Raw genomic sequence first — 22723 nt, 5'->3', positions numbered from 1 at the left:
TATTAAATGATAAATTAAACTATTATGTCCTTTAAAATAGATCTTTACTGTGAACTACAAAAAAAATTCAATTGCTTCTAAAGCTCCAATGTTTATAAATCAATCAGGAAAAACATAATGAAATAACAGAAAGCAGCTCTACTTGTAAAAACTTTGAATTAAAACAATACCTAATGCAACTGCCTTAGATTGGAAACAATAAATTCCCGTGAGCAAAAAGACAAAGGTAAATCTTGTTTCTCAACTTTACATAAAAGAGTTCATATAAATTAGCATTTTCTTGTTTCAGTAATAATCTGCAACATGAACTATAAGCACTCAAAATTAAAGATCTGAGTCATAAAATATACTATCATGATTCAACTGAATAAAGTGAGTTTTCTACTTGAAAAAGTTATTTTATTGTAATTTGATCACATTAAGCATAAAAAAAAAAACCCCAAATTTCAACAGCTGATATAGTAAAAGCTCACTGAGACCAATGGAAGGCTACAGATCTAATCTACTGAAATGTTCGTGTCACAAGACTCTCTCTTTATTCACTTATTATTCAGAAACTGTATCCTACTTAAGCAAATTTTCCAAATTTAAAATTTCTTCTTCAGTAAAAATTTGGAAAATGTAATCATTTTGGGTAGAAAACGCTTTCAAAATGTAGTAAGAGAAAATAACTGAGACTGAAAGGCTCATCATTGGGAACATCACGGTCCACTCTCTAACGAGGAACGAATGAAATCTGCAAAGCCAAATGCCTCCAGACTAGTCAACTAGAAACTGCTTTTTATCACTGTCAGCTGTTACCTCTTGCAGCTTCTCCATGGGCCAGGGCAATCACCAGAATGGTTAAGAGTGTAAGCTTTGGAATCAAATCACCTAATGGAGCACCAGTTATGTGACCAAGTTACCTGACAATACTTCATCGATAGTAATATAACAGCCAATAATATATAGAAGAAATTTTAGAATTTGTCACACAATCCTCAGCACCCTATGAATTTGTCATAAATCTTATGTAAATTTCCAAAACAAAAGATCTAACGAGGTTGCTAGTTCAAATACTATGCATCTTTAATAAGCATTAAATACATTTGTTCCTAGAAGGATTGGGATGCGGTGTCATGGTTTATTATTACTGGAGTTCAGGAATGGTGGCAAGAAACTAATACTACCTAGTTTGGACCAATCCCATCTTCTCATTCTCGATCCAGCCTTCCTCCCTAGAACCTCAGAATACGTCAAATTCCTAATAATAAAATATAACCATTGTACAAACATACAAATCCTGCTGTCACTTGAGAGAATAACTGGTAAATAATGTTTGGTGGATCCCCCCAAAGTGGAAAATAACACAATGAAGATGAAGAACAGCTTAGGATTCAGCCAAATCCCTTCTTCCGAGGTTTTACAATAACATGGAGCATCCATCAAAGATAAGACATGGCTCCATGCTTGACTCTAGAAGTTAAGCCAAACTACACTGACAAAGCCTTTAAGAGAGGAAGAAAGGAAAGACCTGGACAGTTGGTGGCTTATCAGCACCTGAGCTGTGGACAGCACTACAACCAAAACCAGGGGTTTTTCTCCATTCACCTCACTCACTTTGCACCCAAAACAAAACTCCTCAACAAACAAAAATCAAGCAAAAGCGGTGACTTAGAAAAGCAGCATGTTTTCCAAAATAAATTTGTTAATAAAGTTTCACTGAATACTATCTTTAAAAAGTAATTTTAAAAAATAAGAGTATTTCCTCAACAGGAAGAGAACCCTTCACTGTTGAAAATACCACAACAAAACTGTCTAAAAGCACACAACCAAGAAAACAAAATTAATTTAACATTAAGCATATTAAATAAAAAACTCCCGTATGAAAGAAAGTGGGTTGGGTTATCCGTTTCTTAAAAAAGAGAATAAAAACATCTTAAATGACAGAAATCAGCTTCTCTTGATACAATTATTTGATTTACTGTATTAAGAAAGGTAATAAAAATCTCAAAAAAAATTGCAAGAATAATGTTTATTATAGTGAAATATTTAAATTAGTAATTATCTACAAAATACCTTGTGCAGAGTAACTACGATGCCGTTTATACATCAGTCATTTCACTAAAAATAAAAATCATTATTAACAATTACCTAAATCTTGGCATCTATTAAGGACTTTTCATTTTGCTATGGAAAATATTCTCTGCAATTTCTATCTGTAGAGATCTAGCTTTTATTTAAACATGTTATTAATTTCTTATAGAATAACCTTACTAGCCTGAAAGCTGGGAAAATATGAAGCCCTGGTCTTATTTTAGAATCAAAAAAAAGCAACGTGGTCCAGTAAAGTGATTTGTCGATAGTTAAATGATACAGTGCAGGCAGGTAGAACTAAAAAGATTATCTCTTCATACTTGTCCACAGCTCAGTAAATAACAACATTTGGAATTTGTTCTTTATGTCTATGCTTCCTTAAAATAATACAGCAAACATAATCTAACTTTCAACTGGTAAACATTCAATACTATATCGTGATTCTTTCAAGTTTTCTTAAAATTTGTAACTCCTACTTTGCTGTCAGGCTATAAAACGGCTACTTTCCAAGTGTTACCTTAAATGCCTCAGAATCCCATTTATTTTCCTTCCCCTCCTTTGTCTACTTTAAGATGATAAAGCTAACAAACATAAGACTTAAAAAAAAAAAAAGTCTAAAAAAGGACCAGAAATGCAATGCAAAAATAGCCAAGAAAAAAAAAAAAAAAACTCCACATGGCTTTATTTTGTGCTAACAATTTCAAGCAGTTCTGGAGGCCTTTACATTCCAGAACTTGTTCCAAAGGATTAGGTTACCAGTGTTCAACCTCTGTAACGTGCAGTGTTACCATGCGTGGACCGGGTCCTCAGCTCCTTCGCTTTCCTAATGAGGCCAAGGTCACTGATTCAAACCATTATCTCAGACTGCAACCACAGAAAGAACGTGCCTCCATTTCCACCACTGACAGAAAAGGAATCAGTGTTCTCATCCTCCAGTACAGAAGGAAGCAACTTGGGAGTGCTGACATCCCAAGTCAGCACTTCCCTAAAACACAGCACTGACCAGGCCACTACACAGCACAAAACTTAAAAGAGGCCTTCCATTCCACGTCTCATGAAGTCCAGACTTTGCCATCTTGCCTTTCGGCTTTCCAAAGCGAGCCTTATCTTCTCCATTCCCCTACAGACACAACCCCCCACCAACTTCAACTGCGTCCTGTGTTCTTTTCTATAAATACTCCCCATGCCTTGAACCTTTTTGGTGTAAGTTTGCTCCACTAACATGACTTACTAACCCCTAGAGCTAAACTTCTCTCAAATGTCACCTCCCCAAAAGCAAGGGACCTTTATCTTCTGACTCCCAATACTGCTTTATTATCTCTCATAATATATCATATCCTACTTTGTCATACTTTTCCCATTTATTGGATTGCTATCTCAAGTACTTCTCTAAAATGCTTCAAGCAGCTTAGAGATAAATATCGAGAACTGACTCTGGGTGGTGAACACACAATGCAATATACAGATGCTGTATTATAGAAATGTATACTTGAAACCTATATAATTTTACTAACCAATGTCACCCCAATAAATCTAATAAAGATAAAAAAGATAAATATAAATATTACAAGATAAAACAAATCAGTTACTTTTTATCTTTTTCTGTATATGCATATATATGTATATGTATATGCATGCATATTGTATTTATATTTGTGTATACACACACACACACACACACACACACACACACAGTCATTCTTGAATTCAACTGCAGGCTCTCTTTGAGGATAGAGACAATGCTATACATATAATTATTAAATAAATTACATTCTTTCAAATACCTAGGAGACTTTGTAATCTAAGGTCAACATCACAAAGTCCTTTTAAAAAACTATATCTCTTTATATGTATACCCAAAGATATGTGCATACATTCTCAAAATTAAAAAATGGCAAGCAAACTGAAAAAAGACACCAATATATAAAGGAGTGAGTTAGTTTTGTGGCACTTTGAATGTCAATAAAATAATCAAATTACTCACAATTAGTGTCAATGATAGCATTAATGCTTTTCACATTTTAAATAAACTTATACCATTACCTTTTTGTTTTTTTTAGTATATATGTTATTTTTTTATTAGTTTCAGGTGTACAAAGCAATGTAGTAGACATTTACACCCCTCATAAAGCGATAACCCCTCTCCCCCAATCTATCCCTCTGACATCGAATACAGCTGTTACAGTTCCATTGACTTTATTCCCTATGCTGGACTCCACATCCTGTGACCACATGTATATTAAATTATAGTTGACAGTCATTGTTTTTCAGCTTCAGCTTCAGGTGTACACTGTAGTGGTCAGGCATCTACACCGTCCCTCAAGTGGTCTCCCTATTGAGACAAGTGCCCATCTGACCCGATACCATTTCCTTTTTGATAGAAACCTAGGAGTGCTCAGGGGATAGGAAGAAATAATTCCTCCTCTTTCCATTATCTGGAAGAGGGTGGCAATGGAATCTGGTTAGTATGAAAACAAAGCAGGCAAAGGTCTCTACAACCACTAATGTAAAGACCAATCCTAAAATATTAGTTCACACTCACTTGGATGTCTTTTCACTACTAAATATACTTGGGACACATCTGCTTTGGATTAGACACAGATAAACCTTATGAAAACATTAAATTGCCAAAAATCCTACCTGAAGAGTATAACCACTTATCCTTCAGACCTTTAAAGCTGTGGATATAGATAATAGCTTTTCTGGGGACTTAAGTTATTTTTTTCTTCTTTTTTAAAATGAAAAGAGAAACATACTGCTTTAAGGTAAGAGAAGCCAGGAAAGTAAACATGGTATTTTTATACATAGAGAAATTTACTAACCAAAGGGAGCCTGTACTGAATCATTTTACAGTGGAAATCACTAGCCCCTTAATGTATGTCCTTCATTCATTAATAAAAGAAAAACAATGTCCTAGCTAGTCCTTCCTGCTTCTAGGCACATCCCCACCACCCCAACCCAAACCACAGTCTCCTCTTACACTAATCTTCCTTGAACATCATCTCTCAACAAGGTTAAGGGCCAAATCACTCCCCAAGTCAACCTTCAGTCACTTCTGAGACAAACTTACTCTCGGAAGTCCACCTGTTTCCTTACTCATGTCCAGAATGTTTTTCTTATTCCCTCCCATTTTTACTACTATTCTCCTGCCTGAAACATTCTCCTTCAACCCAAAACTTTGAAAAGTCAGTTGAAATAACACTGCTTTCCTGGCCTATCAAAGGTCAATTCTATCCCATCTGTGAACTTTGAATGCCACTCCATCTGCCAGTTTGGAGACTAGAGTTCCAGTGACAGTCTGAGAAATACTTTATAGCTCTATGTCAGAGAATGCACTTAGCCCCTCTGAACTCGTTCCTCCATCTACACTATAAACCAAGGGTTGAATGAGATCTGAAGATTTCCAGCACTAAATTTCTCATTCTTTAATTTCCTATTTCATGTAGTTTAAAACTTATTTTGCACTTACGTGGTCATGTAATTTCCCCACGTATAACTCGTTACATGTCCTCCTTGAGGACAAGAACCGAGTTTGATTCAGTCTTTGTTACACCATTACCAGGCAGAAGGATTTACACCTACTCAATAACTATACCCATCTGACAGACTGGTGCAGGGGAGTCAGAGAGCATTTAACATGACAGGCACAGTAACATATCTGGGAAGGACTGAACCTTACTCTACAAAAACAGCTGTGACACGGTGTAATGGTAACAGGATGGCAAAGTATTTACAGTAATTATATCCCTGTCCTGGATATTCGTAGGGGTTTTTCTGCCACGTCTGAATTCACTTATTTTATTCAACAACTATTTCAGAACATACTGACAGCCAAGCACTACTGCACCACTGGGAATGCAGGTAAACTAGACGGGGAAGGTCCCTGCTCTCGGGAGTTTAGATTCTGGATACAAGAGCAAGGTTCGCATCCCCACCCACACTTTCCAGATCAAAACAGTAGGATTTGAGGATGGAAGGAGGTGAGAAACACCTGCCGTCCCCAGCGCCTTCCAATGCATTGCAGTTCACTGAGGAAACCACAGAACACCTGGGTTCTGATCATATGCTGGAGACAACAGATCACAAAGGCCGAGAAGAGCACAAACTCTGGGACTTAAACCCCAGTTTAAGTCCCAGCTCCCACTTACTAGCAATGTGACCCTGAAGAAGTTACTTGATCATTCTATGCCTCAGTTTCCTTACCTGCAAAATGGGGATAATAATAGTACTTATACCTTATGAGGTTGTTCTGAGAATGAAATAAGTTGATATATGTAAAGAGCTTAGAACAGTCTTGCATACAGTGAGTATCAAACCTTTCAACTACTCCTACTACAACTATTACTACTACTACTATTATTACTAAATTGGTGTAGAGTCTATAAACAAGCTAAAAACAATACGTAACACACAGCAAGAACTCAGTATTGAACTATTGATCAAAAAAATGAACGAAAGACTCTTTTCTTCCTCTGAAAATTGAACAGAAGCATTTTATCAACTTTTAGACTGCTAGGGCTCTAGAGAAGATAATCTATTTCAAAGCACTTCATTAAACACAATCCCCCTCCCCAAAATCATACAGGAATAAGGTTTTATTACTATCAGCACCAGATATAATATCATAACCATATGATGGCAAAAATATAATGCTAGATAGTATTTCAATTGTACATTTATACCCACAAAGCATTCCGAACCACAGTCAATATGCTGTTTCTCACCCTGTGGATACATAACAAAGCCTAATAGCCGAAGAAATTAGATAATTAGGTGACCTGGGAGAGAATGAAATCTCAACAACAATGAGCAATTTTATAATCTGTCCATCTACAATTTACTCAAAAAAAGAATCCTCCGGCATGTACACAGGGTATCAGGAGTTCCTCAACCTTACTAGGGAGCTGCTATTACAAAAATAATCTGGGAGACCTGGAAAAATAAGATGCTGTCTCATCTGTCTTCACCACATGAAGCTCAGAGTAACTATTCTATGGCTCCGTGGATGGGGACGGGCAATATCACTCACCATGATCTAAAGTTAATATTTAATAAAATCAAGCCACAGTAAATCTCCTCCACAGTCGACACAAATATGGTTTTAAGTCAGGCAACCAGGTTTAACACTGATATGTCCACAAAAAGGATATGAAAACCGTTAGACTCAGACCCGGCTTCTGACGCTCACTGCACCACGTCAGATTCCCCATTTTCCCTTCTGTAAAGGGATTCATTTTCCCTGCCCAAAAGGCCTCATCTCTTAATGCTTTTTTCACTCCCACTTAACACCCACCTATAATCAATTAAATGTATTGCTAATTCTAAGCACTGCCAAACCTTTCCCACGGTTCCTCCTCCTTTACATGATCCATAACCTACTGATTTCATAACAAGTAACTACAATGACAATAGGTAAAATAAGTAAGTTAGGAATTTTAAATAATTCATTAACTCAATGCTGACTAAACAGTTTAATAAAGAAAACTCTCTTAACACAAACAAGTGGCATTTGAGTAGTTAAATGTTTATACTTTCAACAGCTGAAACTGCACCAAAGGACTTCAAGGGAATACTTAGGTATTTACGAATCATTATGTGCTAAATAGCTGAGCCACTCAAAAGTAGAAAAAGAACACTGATATTCTAATTTTGAAATAAATGGGGTTTGTTTTGTTTTATTCAAGTTGGAGAAATTTTATTGGCATAAACATAAGTAAATACAAAATGAGCATAAACATAAAACAAAATGCTTATTAAAAGCAGCAACTAAGCATTGATTTTTTTTTGGCTCACAAACAGCAAAAAGTAATCAATTCTCAACCATCTCTATTAAAGGAGAAAATAGTAGTATCACATGATCACATATAAAGAACTTATTTACCTTTCAAATATATCATAATAGTGTTTTTAAAGCTGTCCTTATGCCAATATTAAAAATAGATTTTCTTAATTTATTCATTAAGCAGATTTTTACTGAGTACCTACTGTCTGTGCGGCATGGACAAAACTGAACATAACAGGTACAGTAACATATCTGGGAATATACCAGATGTAGGGATGTAGCAAACCAAACATCCCTGTACTGAGGCTTAAAATCATCAAACAGATTATTAATTACAAACTGTAATAAGCATTGTAGAAGAACTGGGTGCTATTAAACAGTATTAATAAAGAAGCTAGATTTAGACTGATGTGTCAGAGAAGGCCTCTCAAAAGGTGACAGGCTTTAAGGAGGAAAGGAGGGGAGGTGCCATAGGGTATGTTCAGGCTAAAAGAACAGAAAGCCTAGAGGAAAAGGTAAGACTAGAAGGCAACGTGAGGAACTGAAAGAAGGCAGTGGGAATGCAGAAAGTGAAGGGAAAACATGACCTGTGAAGCCAGAAGTCAGCAAAAGCAAAAAGTAATCAACTTAAAAGAAATGGGAAGGCTTTAAGGGGCCTGGGGTGAATGAGTGACCTTTAAGAGTGATTTTAAGAGTAGCATTCTGACTACAAGCTATAATATTAGCGAAAGGCAAGAACGTTTGCAGGAGGCTAGTGAGAGGCCACTGCAGAACCTGACGTTTAGAGAGCTGAACGTGTTATCTTAGAGTTGTGGCACTGGAGCTGGAGGAAAAAAGATGAACTCAAGACGTATTTTGAAGGTTAATGGTCAGGATGAAGAAGCTGAGGAAAAACAAGTTATCAAGAATAACCTTCAGATTTCGAAAGTGAAGAACTAGAGTTAGAAACAATATTCATTGAAACAAGGAAGACAGGTGTGTCTGGTTGGCTCAGTTGGTTAGAGCGCGGTGCCCATTTAACACCAACAGTGACGGTTCGATTCCCACATGGGCCAGTGAGCTGCGCCCTCCACAACTAGACTGAAAACAATGACTTAACTTGGAGCTGATGGGTCCTGAAAAACACACTGTTCACCAATATTCCCCAATAAAAATTTAAAAAAGAAAAAAAACAAAAACGAGGATGACTAAAGGAGAAAATTTGAGAGGTTAGGAGGTAAAGAAGAGTAAGTTTATGATCTGTTGAGGTTGAGGAGCCTGCCTCAGAGGAGAGTTCTGAAGGCAAAAGCCGGCATCAGTCCAAGCTCAGAGAAGGGCGGGCTGGTGACACGCATTCAGGAGCTGACAGCATCCAGCCTGCACTGAAAGCCATAGGACAGATGACTACCGAGGGCAAAGGTGGTGGGGCGAGGACTCAGAAATCCAAAGAAAACCTAACACTGAGAGTCAAACAGAAGAAATGAATCTGAAAGAGACTGGAAAGGGGTGGCCAGAAAGGTGAGAAGACATTAAGAAAAATAGCACTGAAAGCAAAAGTGTTTCTTTCAGGAAGGCAGGAAGAACAAAGATCAACCTGGCCTAATGACACCAAAAGGTCAAGTAAGATTTCCAGGTCAAACTGACTGGTCAGGAAAAAATTCTGGGGCAGGGGGCGGAACATGACACATGGTACGATGTCGACAACATCTGAAGATATGTGAACTAGAAACAAAGTCAACCTAGAATCTAAAACTCGCTAGTTCTTTAAAATAATGTAAACGTGCTTTGAATTTTTTTCCCGCATGTAATCTTTTAACGGGCCATTACAGCCTATTCCTACCATGACGTATTCAACCCTAACAGCACAGTGAAACAGACACCAGCCACCAGGCTCCTAATATTGCAGGACCATACACAACGGGTCACGCTTTGCAGCTTCATATTTTTAAATTAAACTTTCTAAACAAGAAAGAAATCTACTTGTTTTGCAAATCTGAAGCCAATGTTACAAAGACTTAAATTATTAGAAAATTAAAATGATTTTCCCGGAAAGATAATTTTCATACAACTTTCAAAATAAAAAAAATGTTAGTTAACATTACTTCACTTAACATTTGAATATCTACTGCATTCCAGATACACCACTGTGATGACTTTACCCATTTTTTTCTCACCAAAGACTTATAGGTAAATGTTTGTATGTTCTATAATAATTCCATTATCTTTACAAATATACACATCAATGAAGCCTGCCTTTTTTCATGTTTTCAGTGACTCTAATATTATATATGGACATCAGCCTCACCTCTTGTTGGCTTTCTAAGTAGTAGAAACCACTAGATTTTGAATTGGAAAAATGACTTTTAATCCTAGCTCTGCTTTACTGCTATGTATGCATGTAACTTTGGGCAACTGAATTGGCCTCTGTAATAAACTAAGCTTCAGTTTATTCACCAGTAAAACAGAAAAAACTTCATTCACAAAGTTGCTGAGTTGGTTAAATGTGATAATAAATATTAACTGAATCTAATTCTAACTTTTTTAATCACTTCTACGAATTAAAATACCGAGTTAGACACTGTTCTTATTTCTGCTGGATACAAACCCAACAATCCCTCTTAAAATGTATGTACTCTTTACAGATGAAATCTTGGAGCAATTACCTTATTAAAATTCAAATTGTTCTTACATTTAACAGTGCAGTATTCTACAGCTGAGACAGGTATGCAATCGTTAATAAACACACACATCTATTTTACACTCCCTTCCTAAAAACCCCACTAAAATGACATAAAAGGAATTTTTTTTTTAAGCTATAAAGACACAAGGCCACAAAAATTTGAGAGAACAGGTGAAAAAACAATAGCAACAAAAATTCAGAAGCTGGAAAACAGATGGCTGAGTGACAAATGACTTAGCAAACACTAGAAAATCAAATCTTTGGCAAACAGTAGAGAAAGCCAAGAATAAACCCAATTTAAACTGTAAAATCCCCAAAAGACTCAGGAATTGGCAGTACCACACACAGCTGATGTGGGCTGTGGGAAAGAGAGGGTGCTGAAACAAGGAAGATCGTTTAAAAGTCTCTTTAAGAAGCAACAAGCCTCACAGGTCTCGAATGCCCCTCCCCAACCTAACAAAAAATTGAAAATATATTGTCTGGAAAATATGAAGCAAGAGATCACAAGACTGAGGAAATCAGGTATAGCAGGAGGCAGAACATACTAAAAACAGGGTGACTGAAGAAACATACATATGGGGCTGCTAAGACTCCCCCAAGACCTTTTTAACCCTACTTCACCGGCCCTACCCAAAACGTAGATAGGCCTTCACCGCCATGCAGGAAGTCAGAAGAGCCTTCTACAGGGACTCTAACCAGCTAGGAGGAAAAACGTGAAGACACTGACATCAAAAGTCCTCCAACCAAACAACCCAGCCAGGTAGTCACACAGTGAAGCTAACAAGACTTTCTGATAATTTCTAATCAGCATTTTACTGGCCTACCCTTACAACCACCAAACATCTAAGGAAAGGCTGTAACATGAAAGATAAAGACTAAGGCAAATAAAAACTGAAAGAACCTGAAACTAATAAAAAAATTAAAAATAAAAAACTTACCCAAAGAAAAAAGAAAACGAAGGACACATCACACAGGGAGAAAAAAAATCTTCAAAAAAACACCGTCTGGGTTTTATATTCACACAGCTAAGGGAAAGTACTACCATTTTTAGAACAGGATACTATTTAAAAGGAGCAAGGACAAAAACAAAAGCTTTTGGAAACTAAATATATGATAACAGATGAAAACTCAGAAGTAGAGCAAAAAAGAAACGGAGATAAAACTAGGAGAGAAAATATAAGAAAATTAAAAGACTAATCAAGAAGGTCCATTATCCCCATAAGAGGAGTTCGAGAAAGAAAAAAAATGGGGGTTGGGGGTGTTGAAAATAGAAAAAAAATAATCAACAACCTCATTCAAAAAAAAGTCCCAGGATTAAAAGATGCTTCCAGACTGAAAGGTCATGTCAAGCACTCAGCACCACGGATAAAAAGAGACCCCACACTGGGATCTCCTTCATTGTAAAATTTCAGAACCCTGGTAACAGATAAAAGCTTTCAGAGACCACTGAAAGAATGAGAGAGGGGAAAGAAGGGGCGCGTAAACAAGGGGAAAGAAAAGGAAAAACAAACATACACACAGGTCACATGCAATAATATATGAGGAATCAGAATGGCTTCAGACTTCTCAAAAGCAATATGGAAAAGCTAGAAAGCAACAGAGCAAAATTATAAGATAATAAAATTTCCTATCTGGTATTCTTTACCTAGCCAAAAAAAATCAACAAGCATCAGGGTAAATAAACTAAAACCATTTTAAAACATTAAGTAAACCAAGAATGAACATGATATGAGTCACCAGAAAATAGAAGTCTAGAAGGCTATCAGTCCAGAATAGAGGTTGGAGGAATAAAAGAGATTTCCTCGGGAAGATAAAATTGATAACAATACCTGATATGTCTGAACATCTTGAGAGACATTTGATGAACAGTTAAATTAGTGATAACTATAGAGAAGACTAGGGGGACCAGTGAATGACAATGAACTTCCGCCAGATCACCTATGAAAGCTAACGAACAGTCAAGTCACACTAAAAATGTCTCGTCTCCTGCAGTTAAGTGCAAGCAGACAACGAAGAATTACCAGACATCTGAGAAAAGGCTCTATCACAAAAGGTAAAGCCCAAAACATGCAAAAATGGGGGGAAAGACCTGAATTTAGAGGAAACAGACTACCCTGATACGCGAAACTTCAGGGAGGGGGATGAGGACAACTAACATTTCTATATGCTAAACAGTATATATATGTATATATATACACACATATACCATATATACTAGTATACTTATATACTAGATGGCTGGGATGGGATGGAAGGAGGCAGGCGAGTGCAGGACAGTGTAGAAAAAGGAATCATATTTCACAAGAATCTTGAATAATCAATAGTGATATAATCATAACTATTAAGAGGAATGGGGTACTGGAAGAAAGGGGGACCGGCTGAGTAGGTGATGACAACAAAGTTAAATCTTCATTTTCTATCTAGGAAGTTAGTTAAGGCCAAAAACATAAGGCAAGAAGTAGTTTTTTTTAAACACACACTTAAATAGGGCACAGGAGTTAGACACAGTTCTAAGGGCTTTCCAAATTCCTTTAATTCTTATAACAAACCTATGAGGTAGGTACCATTATCCCCATTTTTTTAAAAGAGCAAACTGAGGCATAGAGAAGTCAAGCACCCCAATGTTACAAGGAAAACTAGTAAATAACAGAGGAAGGATCAAACTTAACCAGTCTAATTCCAGTCCACGCTCCTAACCTCCTAGCTATGTTGCATATCTAGCAGCAACACAAGCATGTTGTTTAGAGACTACAAGGTAAATCTTACCGTCATCTAGGAGGGAAAGTCACTGCTTTTGGGAAAAGGAAACTGGAAAGGAAGGGGCAGGAAACTTTTGTTTTGTTTTGATAATCATGTAAACTATTTGACTTTTAAACTGTGCAGGTACAAACCTGAATAAAAACTAAAACTTGTAATTTAGTATTTTACAGTTACAGTATTTCATGTGATGCTACCATCCTCAGACGTAGGCAAAATGAATGTTACTCCTATTTTATAGATAAGAAAACTCTCATTTCTCTTTAATTAATATGTGAAGGCCAACTATATAACAGGCACTACAATTAAAAGATCAGTATCAATTCACCTCAAGGAATCATGAGGTAAAAAAAGCAAATCTTTTTTAATCACTTCTTTTCAATTTGTTGCATAAATTATATGATCCTGTATCTTTAACAGTTGTGCCTAAGATGAGAGACAATATAAACTTTAAATCATGGTAAGAAAAGCAGGAAATTCTGATCATTAAGTCTTCCAAAAAATACTTAGTTCTTGCCCTTGAGGAACTCCTAGCGGGGACGATGGGGAAACATAATTATAATTGACTGTGTGCCATGCCAGAGAACACTCAAAAATGCTAAGGAAACACCATTCTCTGGGTGAAGGGAATGCTTCAGAGGGAACATCTGAGCGGAGTCTTAAGGGTGAGAAGTTTGAACAATTTCATGGAAGAGGCTGTGCTAATAATAATCACAAAACACAAAAGATTACACAGCGGTATGAAATACCTGAATCTTCCCATAACGGTAAGTTCATGCTAAAGACTAGATGACATTAAGACCTTTTTAATGAGAATGATTTTTTTTAAAAACAAGATACATAATCTTAATAAGCCTGATCCATGTTTCTAATCTTTATAGGCTTTCCCAGTGGCCAAGTGAAGGCATTTTCCACAGGTCGAATAAACTTTTTAAAACTTTGTAAAGGGTTAAGAGTATTATTTCAAAAGATGATTGACTAAAGAATAACTATCCTTGATTTGTCCTACCACCCAAAAGTTTGCTAACATGTTTTCTAAATCATAGTATTTAAACGATAATGGACCCCTTTCTCCCATGAGAGACCTAAGAGGTGACCAAGCCCAGAAGATGCAAGTGACACAGAAGCTAACATGGGAAGAAAAGGTAAAAAGAATTTTTTGAAATCATTGTCACTTTCTTCTCTTGTAGATGTTCTCAAATTCCTTTCTAAGGGCAAATTTAAATAAAACGTTTCTTTTTCTATAGTGATAAAAGAAATAATGTGCAGTAAAACACATCAACTATATACATCTTTATGCTTTCTGACCTTTACAGGTATTTTAGGGGTGAAATTTGATTTTTCAGAATTTAAAGGACACCTCTGAAACAAAAATTTTCTGGATTTGATGACTTAACTTTGATGGTAACTAACAAGGGCTTAAATATAGTAGTAAATTCAAAACAGGTACAGTCCACTCAAGTTACTTTATACCACCATTTAATCATATTTCTCAGTATTTCTTTTTGTCCCTTTGATTCCAAACCTTTCTACAAATTTGCCCCTAATTAATCTTCATCTCAGAACTATGTAGAAACATTGATTTTGTACTAATATCTTAAACTGAGACTCTGCCCCTACAGTGGAAAACCTAGTTGTAAGTAGCAACATCTGACTTTAATTGTCTGGAGCAGCAAGTTGTGGAAAGCTCCACCATACCATACCACCAGGAGGAAAAAAAGGAGAAAGTCAAGCCAGGAGACCACAAATGGTAATCAACAAAAATCATGGCAGGTTTGGATTCAAAATGTGTCGTTTTCCTTTGTATATTTCACCGTCTTTCATTTCTCTACATTTACCATCCACACAATATATACCTGTTTTTATAGGGGCTTCACTCAATTCACACACTTTAGATTTAGAGAACACTAATATTTGGGAAAAGTAATTCTTTAAAATTATAGATGAGTATTAGTAATTACAGATGAATATTAGCATGGTATGATAAAATTAAAGGTTTAACAATAATCGTAATAGGGCTATGAAGGAAACTACCTCCTGGAAGAAGTCTGCCTTTTAAAAGTATAGTTTTGTACACATCGTACAAAATACATTTGGTTAGGTAACAAGATTTTAATTATATTAGAAAACTGATAAAAATCTTGAAAGACAAGATTTTAAATTATTTCAATAAACCATGCCTTTACCTTATTTTATCTTTTAAGTAAAAAAAAAAAAAATCATGAAAAACTTACTGAAACATCTGGCCTTTTTCTAAAATTGCAGTTCTTTTGAAATATGCTCAATTTTTCCAAAGTGAAAACCATATACGTTTAGAATAGAAATGTTCCAGTTGGTTAGATGCAAGTTCAATCACAAAAATCTCCAACTAACACTAAAATAGTTAAATTATCTTTCAAGCTTATTCAACGTTCCACAGTGAAAATGAATAGCCTTTGTCAACTCATCTGATATTATCCTGATCAAGGTTAATCAGACTGGCAACTCAGGGAAAAGAACATTCCTTTAAATTCAACTTAATTTAAAACAATGTAGAATCATGAGATTTCACAACTTTCTAGCCAGTCAGCTTCAAAGACACAACTTGATTCAATAAGCGTGATTAGTACATTATTTCCAATTCAATTAAGAAAACACTAATAATGTATTTCAGGCTTTATGTATTTTTTTCGTTAAGGGAAGAAGGGAACAGGTGGAGGAGATTAGCAGAACAGAACAAAGTATTATTTTCATACCTCTATAAATTCAACCCTCCAAGACTTTCTTTACTCTTAAAATGGCTACCACCTTGATCTACTACGCAAAAGGAAAAATGTACAGCATACTACCATCAAAGATAAATCTGGTTATTTTGATAGTGTATGCCCTCCTCCCCCACAAAAAACTTTAAGATTCCCATTCCTTTTACTGTTCAGATAAAATGACCATGAAATAAGCACACAAAAGTTGGTCAGTTACAATATGAAGGCAACCTATATAACCCAGATGAGGTCATCTTTCCTATGTCTGACTAGGAAAAGCAGGTAAGATTATCTTTCATAGACTAAGATCAAACACAGTAGAACTGAAAAGGATTGTCCAGTCTAGTAAAGGAGAAAGAAAATGTGGAACCACACCCCTCCCAAGAGATGCTCACATGGATTTTAGTAATTCAAAAGAAAAGATTAACTATTATACTGCTTAGCAAACTTAAGTTTCTATTTGTAATTAATCTTTCTAAAAAGCATCCTATAAATAACAAAAACCACTTGGTGCTCCCAAAACTATTCTTAACACTTAACTATTCTGTCAAATAATATTTACATATTACTTACACCATTTCCTATCCACTCTGAAACCATTCCATGACACTCTTGCTCTAAAAAAACTTACCGCAGAAATGCATTTTCACGTACAAAAATGAAAAAGTATATAATGCTTTAGACTAATCTTGTGCACATATTTGTATGCACACACAGCTACTGAAAAGATTGACGCTGACTCTGCTGAATGTCTGCAGAAACATGGCAGGTCTTACCTCTCATCCTCTCCATCCACAAGGGGTGTCGTCAGCGGGAGCACCTTCAACGGGAAAAGAGAAGCAGAGGCTGCTAGGCTGCTGCTACTCCCATCTGAAACTGCTGACATTCCCCCACTGTCACCACTGATGGTCTGAGGTAAGCCAACTAAGGACGGCTCCGCTGGGCGCCTGGCATCTTCAACTTGGCCTCCGATTGCCTGAGCTAATGATTGTGCAGAGGACTGAGTAGAACTTAGTGACATCTGTTGTGCCAAAGGCAAATTTATATTGGTTGCTATCGAGGGAGGTTGACTAACACTTTGAACCACATTACCGTTTTGAGTGGCAGGGCTTTGTGCTATATTCTGTGGTGGAACCAAGTTTGTTGGGGCAGAAGGCATTCCAGGACCAGATGAGCTAACCTGATTGGTGACAGAAATGCTACTCGCAGAGGGCAAAGGACTAAGTGCAGGCAACTGCTGCAAAACGACTGCTTGAGCTACAGGTTCTACTCCTGGCGGCTGGGGAGGCACAGTGACCAGGGTACTTTGGGGAGCAATGACCAATTGTTGAGGAAGGCTTGAAGCACTAGTTTGAACTCCCTGATGAATAATCGCCGTTTGAGCGGGTGGAACTATCTGTGAAGATGGAGGAGCACCTTGCTGAATAACTGAAGGTGTGACTTGGGAAGAGGGCTGCTGCACAGCAGTGGGCACATTTGCTTGGTGACCAATATTTGCAATTTGGCTGCCAGGAGGTACGGCAGGTACTGCTGTCTGAGCCTGACCAACATGCTGGCCAGATGCCCCTGCAGGTGGAGCCTGGACTGCTGCGGGCGGCACTGGCAGCTGGACACTCTGTGGCTGAGCCATAGGAATCAGCGCGGTTCCTGCTCCCACTCCTGCAGGAGTGGGCTGCCCAGAGGGCACTGCTGACGGCAGGGTCGGTGGCGGCTGGACATACTCTGGAGGAGGGATCGGAGTCACTGAGGTCCCATGGCCTGGGGCCATCTGTGTGGAAACAGTCGGTTGCTGTTGTCCATACTGTAACTGCTGGGCTTGTGCCCCGGGAAGGGGAACTTGCACTGGAGGAGCCGTCTGAGGATATGGCAGCTGGGGTTGAGCCAAACTAGCAATGGAAGGCGGCTGGCCTAAAGCTGAAGCTACACCAACCACATGAACAGGTGATGGCTGGATACCAGTCGCAGCACTGAGCGCGGCTTGCACGGGGACAGGCTGAACACTTGGCTTCTGCTGATAGCTCAGTTCTTGAGACTGCAACTGTACTTGGGAGAGGTGTGGCGGAGGCACACTCTGCGCTGTGCTAACTGCCGGAACGCCCTGTGGACCAGTGCTGCTGAAATCCATCTGCGGAAGGGCCGCGCCTGGAACAGCTGGCTGTGGCACCACCACAGTGGGGGCGCCCATCTCTCCACTTCCCACACTCTCCGTGTAGTGACTCAGTGTGCTGACACTACTGCTCACTGAGCTCCCACTAGTGCTCTCCCTCTCCGAAGTCACGTCTGTTGGGTTTTGTTTTACAGTTTCCACCGCTTTATTTATCGCCACACCCTCTGTGGCCGGTACAGCATTTTCTTTTTCATAGAACTCAGTGCAAGTCCATCTACCTTTCTTAAAGGGCTCAGAACTAGAATCTAACTTCACAACTCTGAACCTCGACGTGTTCACTGTCGGTGGTTGCTGCTGACTTGAAACTGATCCCAAAGTCATCCCTGCAGCCGCATTAGGGGCACTGTTAACAGCCAAGGAAGACATAGTCCCATTGGCCACGCCACTCAGGATATTCACATTTACACTGCTGCTAACTCCAGGCCCCACACCCCCGCTAGCAGCACTGGGGCTATTGCTTGCGTTTATATTAGCATTACCAGGCATGCTGCTTGTCACACTAGGATTAAAACTGCCCACGGCAGTAATGTTAACGTTATTTGCTGTATTACTGCCAGTAACAGAATTTATACCTATACTGCCGGTCGCACTCACAGCACGGACATTAGTCATTACAGAAGCAGGCGAGCTGCCCGATGAGACAGCAGAAGTTGGTGCAGCTGGTATCACACTGTCAGAGCTTCCAGTGGTAGAGAGTTTTCTGGAGACTGGGCTTGAGGGGGGCCCTCCAGGAATGGATGTACTGGCCACACCGGCATGGGATGGATGGTGGTGCCCATGGTGGAGGTGGTGCCCATGATGGATGTGATGGTGGTGATGGAGGGGGTGTGGGTGGGCACTGCCATTGATCACAACATTCTGCTGTGCCAGGTGAGGAAGGTGGGGCTGGTTGGGAGAGACTGCCCCAGGTGTCTCCGCTTCCTGGAAGTTATTCAGAGTCTCTTCTGAGGAGCTGCGTTCCGGCTCCCCTAAGTCAGTAGCCCTGGAAAGTGACACATCAAGGATCTCGGAAGACGACAGATCCTCCGTGTGAGACTCATCCAGGTCATCATAGCTCTCGGTGTCCTCTGCTATACTGTTGTTAGAGCTGATGCTGGCGGAGATCTGAGCCGGCGTCACGCTGGTTATCTGGAAGCCACTTTTCTTTTTCATTTGAGTTCCGCCTGGCGCTAGAGGCTGTGCCTGCAGCTGAGCCTGCGAAAGGAGGTTCAGGCTTTGTGGAGGCGGAGGCTGTGGTCCCGACGTAGAAGATGCTGCAGGAGGTGGCGGCTGGAGCTGCGACGGAAAATCCTCGGAAGATGTGGCATGACTACCGACACCGGTACCTGCTGCACTGAGCGCAGAGGCGCTGCCGCTGCCACTGCCCCTTCTAGGGAACAGTGCCGGGTGCGCCATCTTCCTCGCACTAATGTCTGCAGCGGCCGCGGCGGCGGCGGCCTCGGGCGGCTGGTGCATTGTGTTGGGTACCGCGGGGCGGAGGAGGCGAGGGCAATTTCCTTCTGCACCGTAATCTTTGTATTCAGGACGCCGGGGAGGAAAACGGGACCCGACGCTCCGCCCGGCGCGATTCCTCCTTCTCCTCCTCCTCCTCAGCCGAAGGCGCCGCTGCTCCTGCCTTCGAGGGCGAGCTTCGAGAAGGGAGGATGAACGAGGGTGAACAGAGCGGCTGGGGACCCGAAGGGGGGACCCCTTCAGTCCTTCGCCATTCACTTTCCCCCTCTAGTCTCACACCCCCCTTTATATCCCGCTTCACGTGGGGTGCGGGGCAGAAGGGAGGGGGAGGCCAGGAGAGGGGGGAGACCCGGGAAGGGGGTGGGAAAACCGAGAAATGCCCACCTTCTCCGGACAACTCCGAAGCCACCTCAACCCCTCCTCCCCGCGCGGCGGCGGCGGCCGCTGCAAAGCCCTCCCGGTCGCTCTGCACGAAGGCAGCGCGGAGCGAGTGTCGCCTTCCCCTCGCCACCCTCGGCGCCGCCGCCGCCGGCGAGCCCCGAGCTCAGTGTCGCTCAAACCTTCCCTCCCGGCCCGGCTGTCCCCGCTCGGCCCTCCCCCCACGCCCCGCGGACCCTTTCAAACCCCCTGGGCTCGCGGCGGCTGCTCCGGGAGGACACGCTGGCCGCGGCTGGGGCCGGGGCGACGAGGCTCCGAGCGGGGCGGCGGCGGGGCGCCCGGTACGGTGAGCCCAGCAACGAGGCGCGGGCGGGCGCGCAGAGACGCCGGGTCCTCGCGGAGCACGGCCGGGGCGCGGCGGCGGCGGTGGCAGCGGGAGCCCAGGGACCGCTCCATCACTGGCAGCCATGGAGCCCGAGCATTTTCCTCCCTCCGGGCAGGCGCCTCGGCTCGGCACACGTCCTCGGGGAGGAAGGGGCCGGCGCCCGAGCCTCCCCGGAGGGCGGCGGGACCTGCGCTAGCGCGGACGGTGCGAGCCGCTCTCGTCCTCTTCCTCCGCAGCCGGCTCGTCCTCACCCCGCTGCTCCCGAGGCCAGGGAGGGTGGGGGCCGCAGGCGGCGGCGGCTCCTTTCTCGGCGGCGTTGGTGGCCAGACGGGCTGGTGCAGCGACTGCAGCCGACGCCGTTCAAAGGAACGAGAGGTGGGGTTGGTCGGTGTCGGCGAACGGGGCGGGTGAGTGGGTGGGTGCCGAGGGAGGGCGGCAGGCGGGGAGGGGGCTGAGGTGGTTGTTACTAGCGCTCTTCTCCGGCTCCGCCGTATCCCCCAGTCTCTCGCGGCATCGGGAGAGGAGGGACCAGCGCCCGAGCGCAGGAGGAGGAGGGACGACCGCCGGCGAGAGAAGGCGGCGGCGGCGGCGGCGGCGGCGGCGGCGGCGGGGGGAGGCGGCCAGCAGAGGAGGAGGGAAGATGGCGTCTGCGCATGCGCCCCGGCGCCGCAGACATAAAGCCGGCTCCGGCGAGGAAGGAGGCGACGGCGCTTCGGGCTCTGCCGAGCGCCGGGTCTCCCGACGGAGGTTGCCGAAGGCGGGCGGCGGCGCCGACGCCGGGGGGTGGGGAATTTCGGCCGGGGGAGCGAATCCGGGGCGGCCTGCAAGATTCTGCCGGAGTGGGGGTGGGGCAGGATGAGGGGCGCGCGCAGGTTAGGTGTGTCCGCTCAGTTTTCACACGCGGCCGTCGCGCGCGCGCGCGGGCACGCGGCCGAGGAGGTGCGCGGCGGCGGGGCTGCTGGAACCCCGGATCTCGGGTGTGCGCGCCCTGGGTGGTGTCCCCCCGCCTGCGGAATGGGTAATGAGGCTTTTCTCCGCAGCAACAGCATCACGGGTTTCAGTTCCCAGGAGCCCGCCGCCGCCACCGCCACGACATGAGTCAGGCTTTCTTCCTCCGCGCGTGGCGGAGCCCTCCTCCCCCTCGCCGCACCTGGGCTCGCCCCCGGCCCGCGCCGCCGGGGCCGGGTCGAAGGATGATGCCCCGGCGTCCGGAGCTGCGGGGTCCACGGAAGGCGGGTGGCTCCTCACAATAGGTGCTGCCTTTTGTGCAGTGCAGTTGTGGCTGCCATGCGGTCCCCTCGCCCTTCGACGGGCAGTGGCGAGCTAGCCGGGCAGATGTTGCAGCTATTTGCAGTTAACTGCCTAAGCTCATCCCGGGTGGGCCCTTGGCGAGGGAGTGCTTGCAGCGTCCCTACCTGGAGGGAAGAAGCCGCCGGGCCCAGCGAACAGACTGACCTCAACAGGTGGAGCTTATCTCCAGCAGGGCTGTCTTTTCTTTCCATTGTCCAGGCTGTCGCCCCCATAGGTTTGACTTAAAAGACAAAGTGGCCTAGTCTGGGTGGCAACACGAGTGCAATGATGAGTGAAGGCTACCTTTTAGGGTTAGAAAAGAGAAAGAACCATCTGCAATTCCAATAGAAAAACAAACACCTGCGTGAGTCTGAGCACAGTTCTACCGAAGCAACGTTAGGTTTGAGTGGAGGCAGCTTACTGGAACTTGCTTCCCTGGCATTACATGTCAAAACGTTCTAGCTCCTGGCATTTTTGACGACTAAGCGAGAATGTATTTCTTGCCCGGGAATTAAAACACAACAAAGTATATGGCAAACCCTAGAGAGAAATTTTTATTTTTTTCACTTAGGTTGTTGGGGGACTAAACGTTTATCGGTAGACCTCTCTGATTCAGAAACGCACAGACTGACCGATCTACAATCTTATTTCAGAAGCTTGTTAAAGCATAAACAGCTGTAGTCTTTTGCAGAGTTTTGATAGACGTCTAATTGTTCATTAACGTTGCCTTTAGGTTTCTCTAAACTTTTTCCCTCATTCCATTTCTCAAAAATTAATGTCACTATCCCCTTTTGAATAGAAATGCATCCTCAGTATCCCATGAATATCCTGTATGGAAGCTATGATTCATTGTTACTGTTTCTGGACTACCCCACTAAATCCAAAAAGCAGAACTACGTGGTTTTTTTTTAAATTTTAAAATGTATTGCTAATGTGGAGCTCCGTGCTAAGTGCGAAATTTAGGGCTCAACAAAAGTTGTAAGTGATATGATAATAAAAATCAAATGCATTTGAAAAGATCGCATTTGTTTTATGA

At 42.1% G+C, this 22723-nt stretch overlaps 1 protein-coding gene across 2 annotated transcripts in view; it reads right to left on the bottom strand.

Annotated features, from left to right (window-relative positions):
* Positions 1–19889, bottom strand: part of TSC22D1 (TSC22 domain family member 1) — a 121760-nt gene extending 101871 nt beyond the window's left edge. Inside the window, exon 1 of one of the 2 annotated variants that reach the window (XR_004422819.1) lies at positions 16792–19844. Coding sequence is in view for 1 of the 2 variants with exons in the window: in XM_033104067.1 (XP_032959958.1) it covers positions 16792–19637 (2846 nt within the window). In the remaining variant the exon portion in view is untranslated. Of the gene's footprint in view, positions 1–16791 lie in introns of both variants that reach the window. The other variant, XM_033104067.1, reaches the window with a different exon arrangement.
* Positions 19890–22723: the final 2834 nt, after the last annotated feature.

The sequence above is a fragment of the Rhinolophus ferrumequinum genome, chromosome 4 (genome assembly GCF_004115265.2).
Source record: "Rhinolophus ferrumequinum isolate MPI-CBG mRhiFer1 chromosome 4, mRhiFer1_v1.p, whole genome shotgun sequence".
NCBI classification, from domain to species: Eukaryota; Metazoa; Chordata; class Mammalia; order Chiroptera; family Rhinolophidae; genus Rhinolophus; species Rhinolophus ferrumequinum.
The sequence above is the reverse complement of the archived record's forward strand: the minus strand, read 5'-3'. Positions and strand labels throughout refer to the sequence as shown.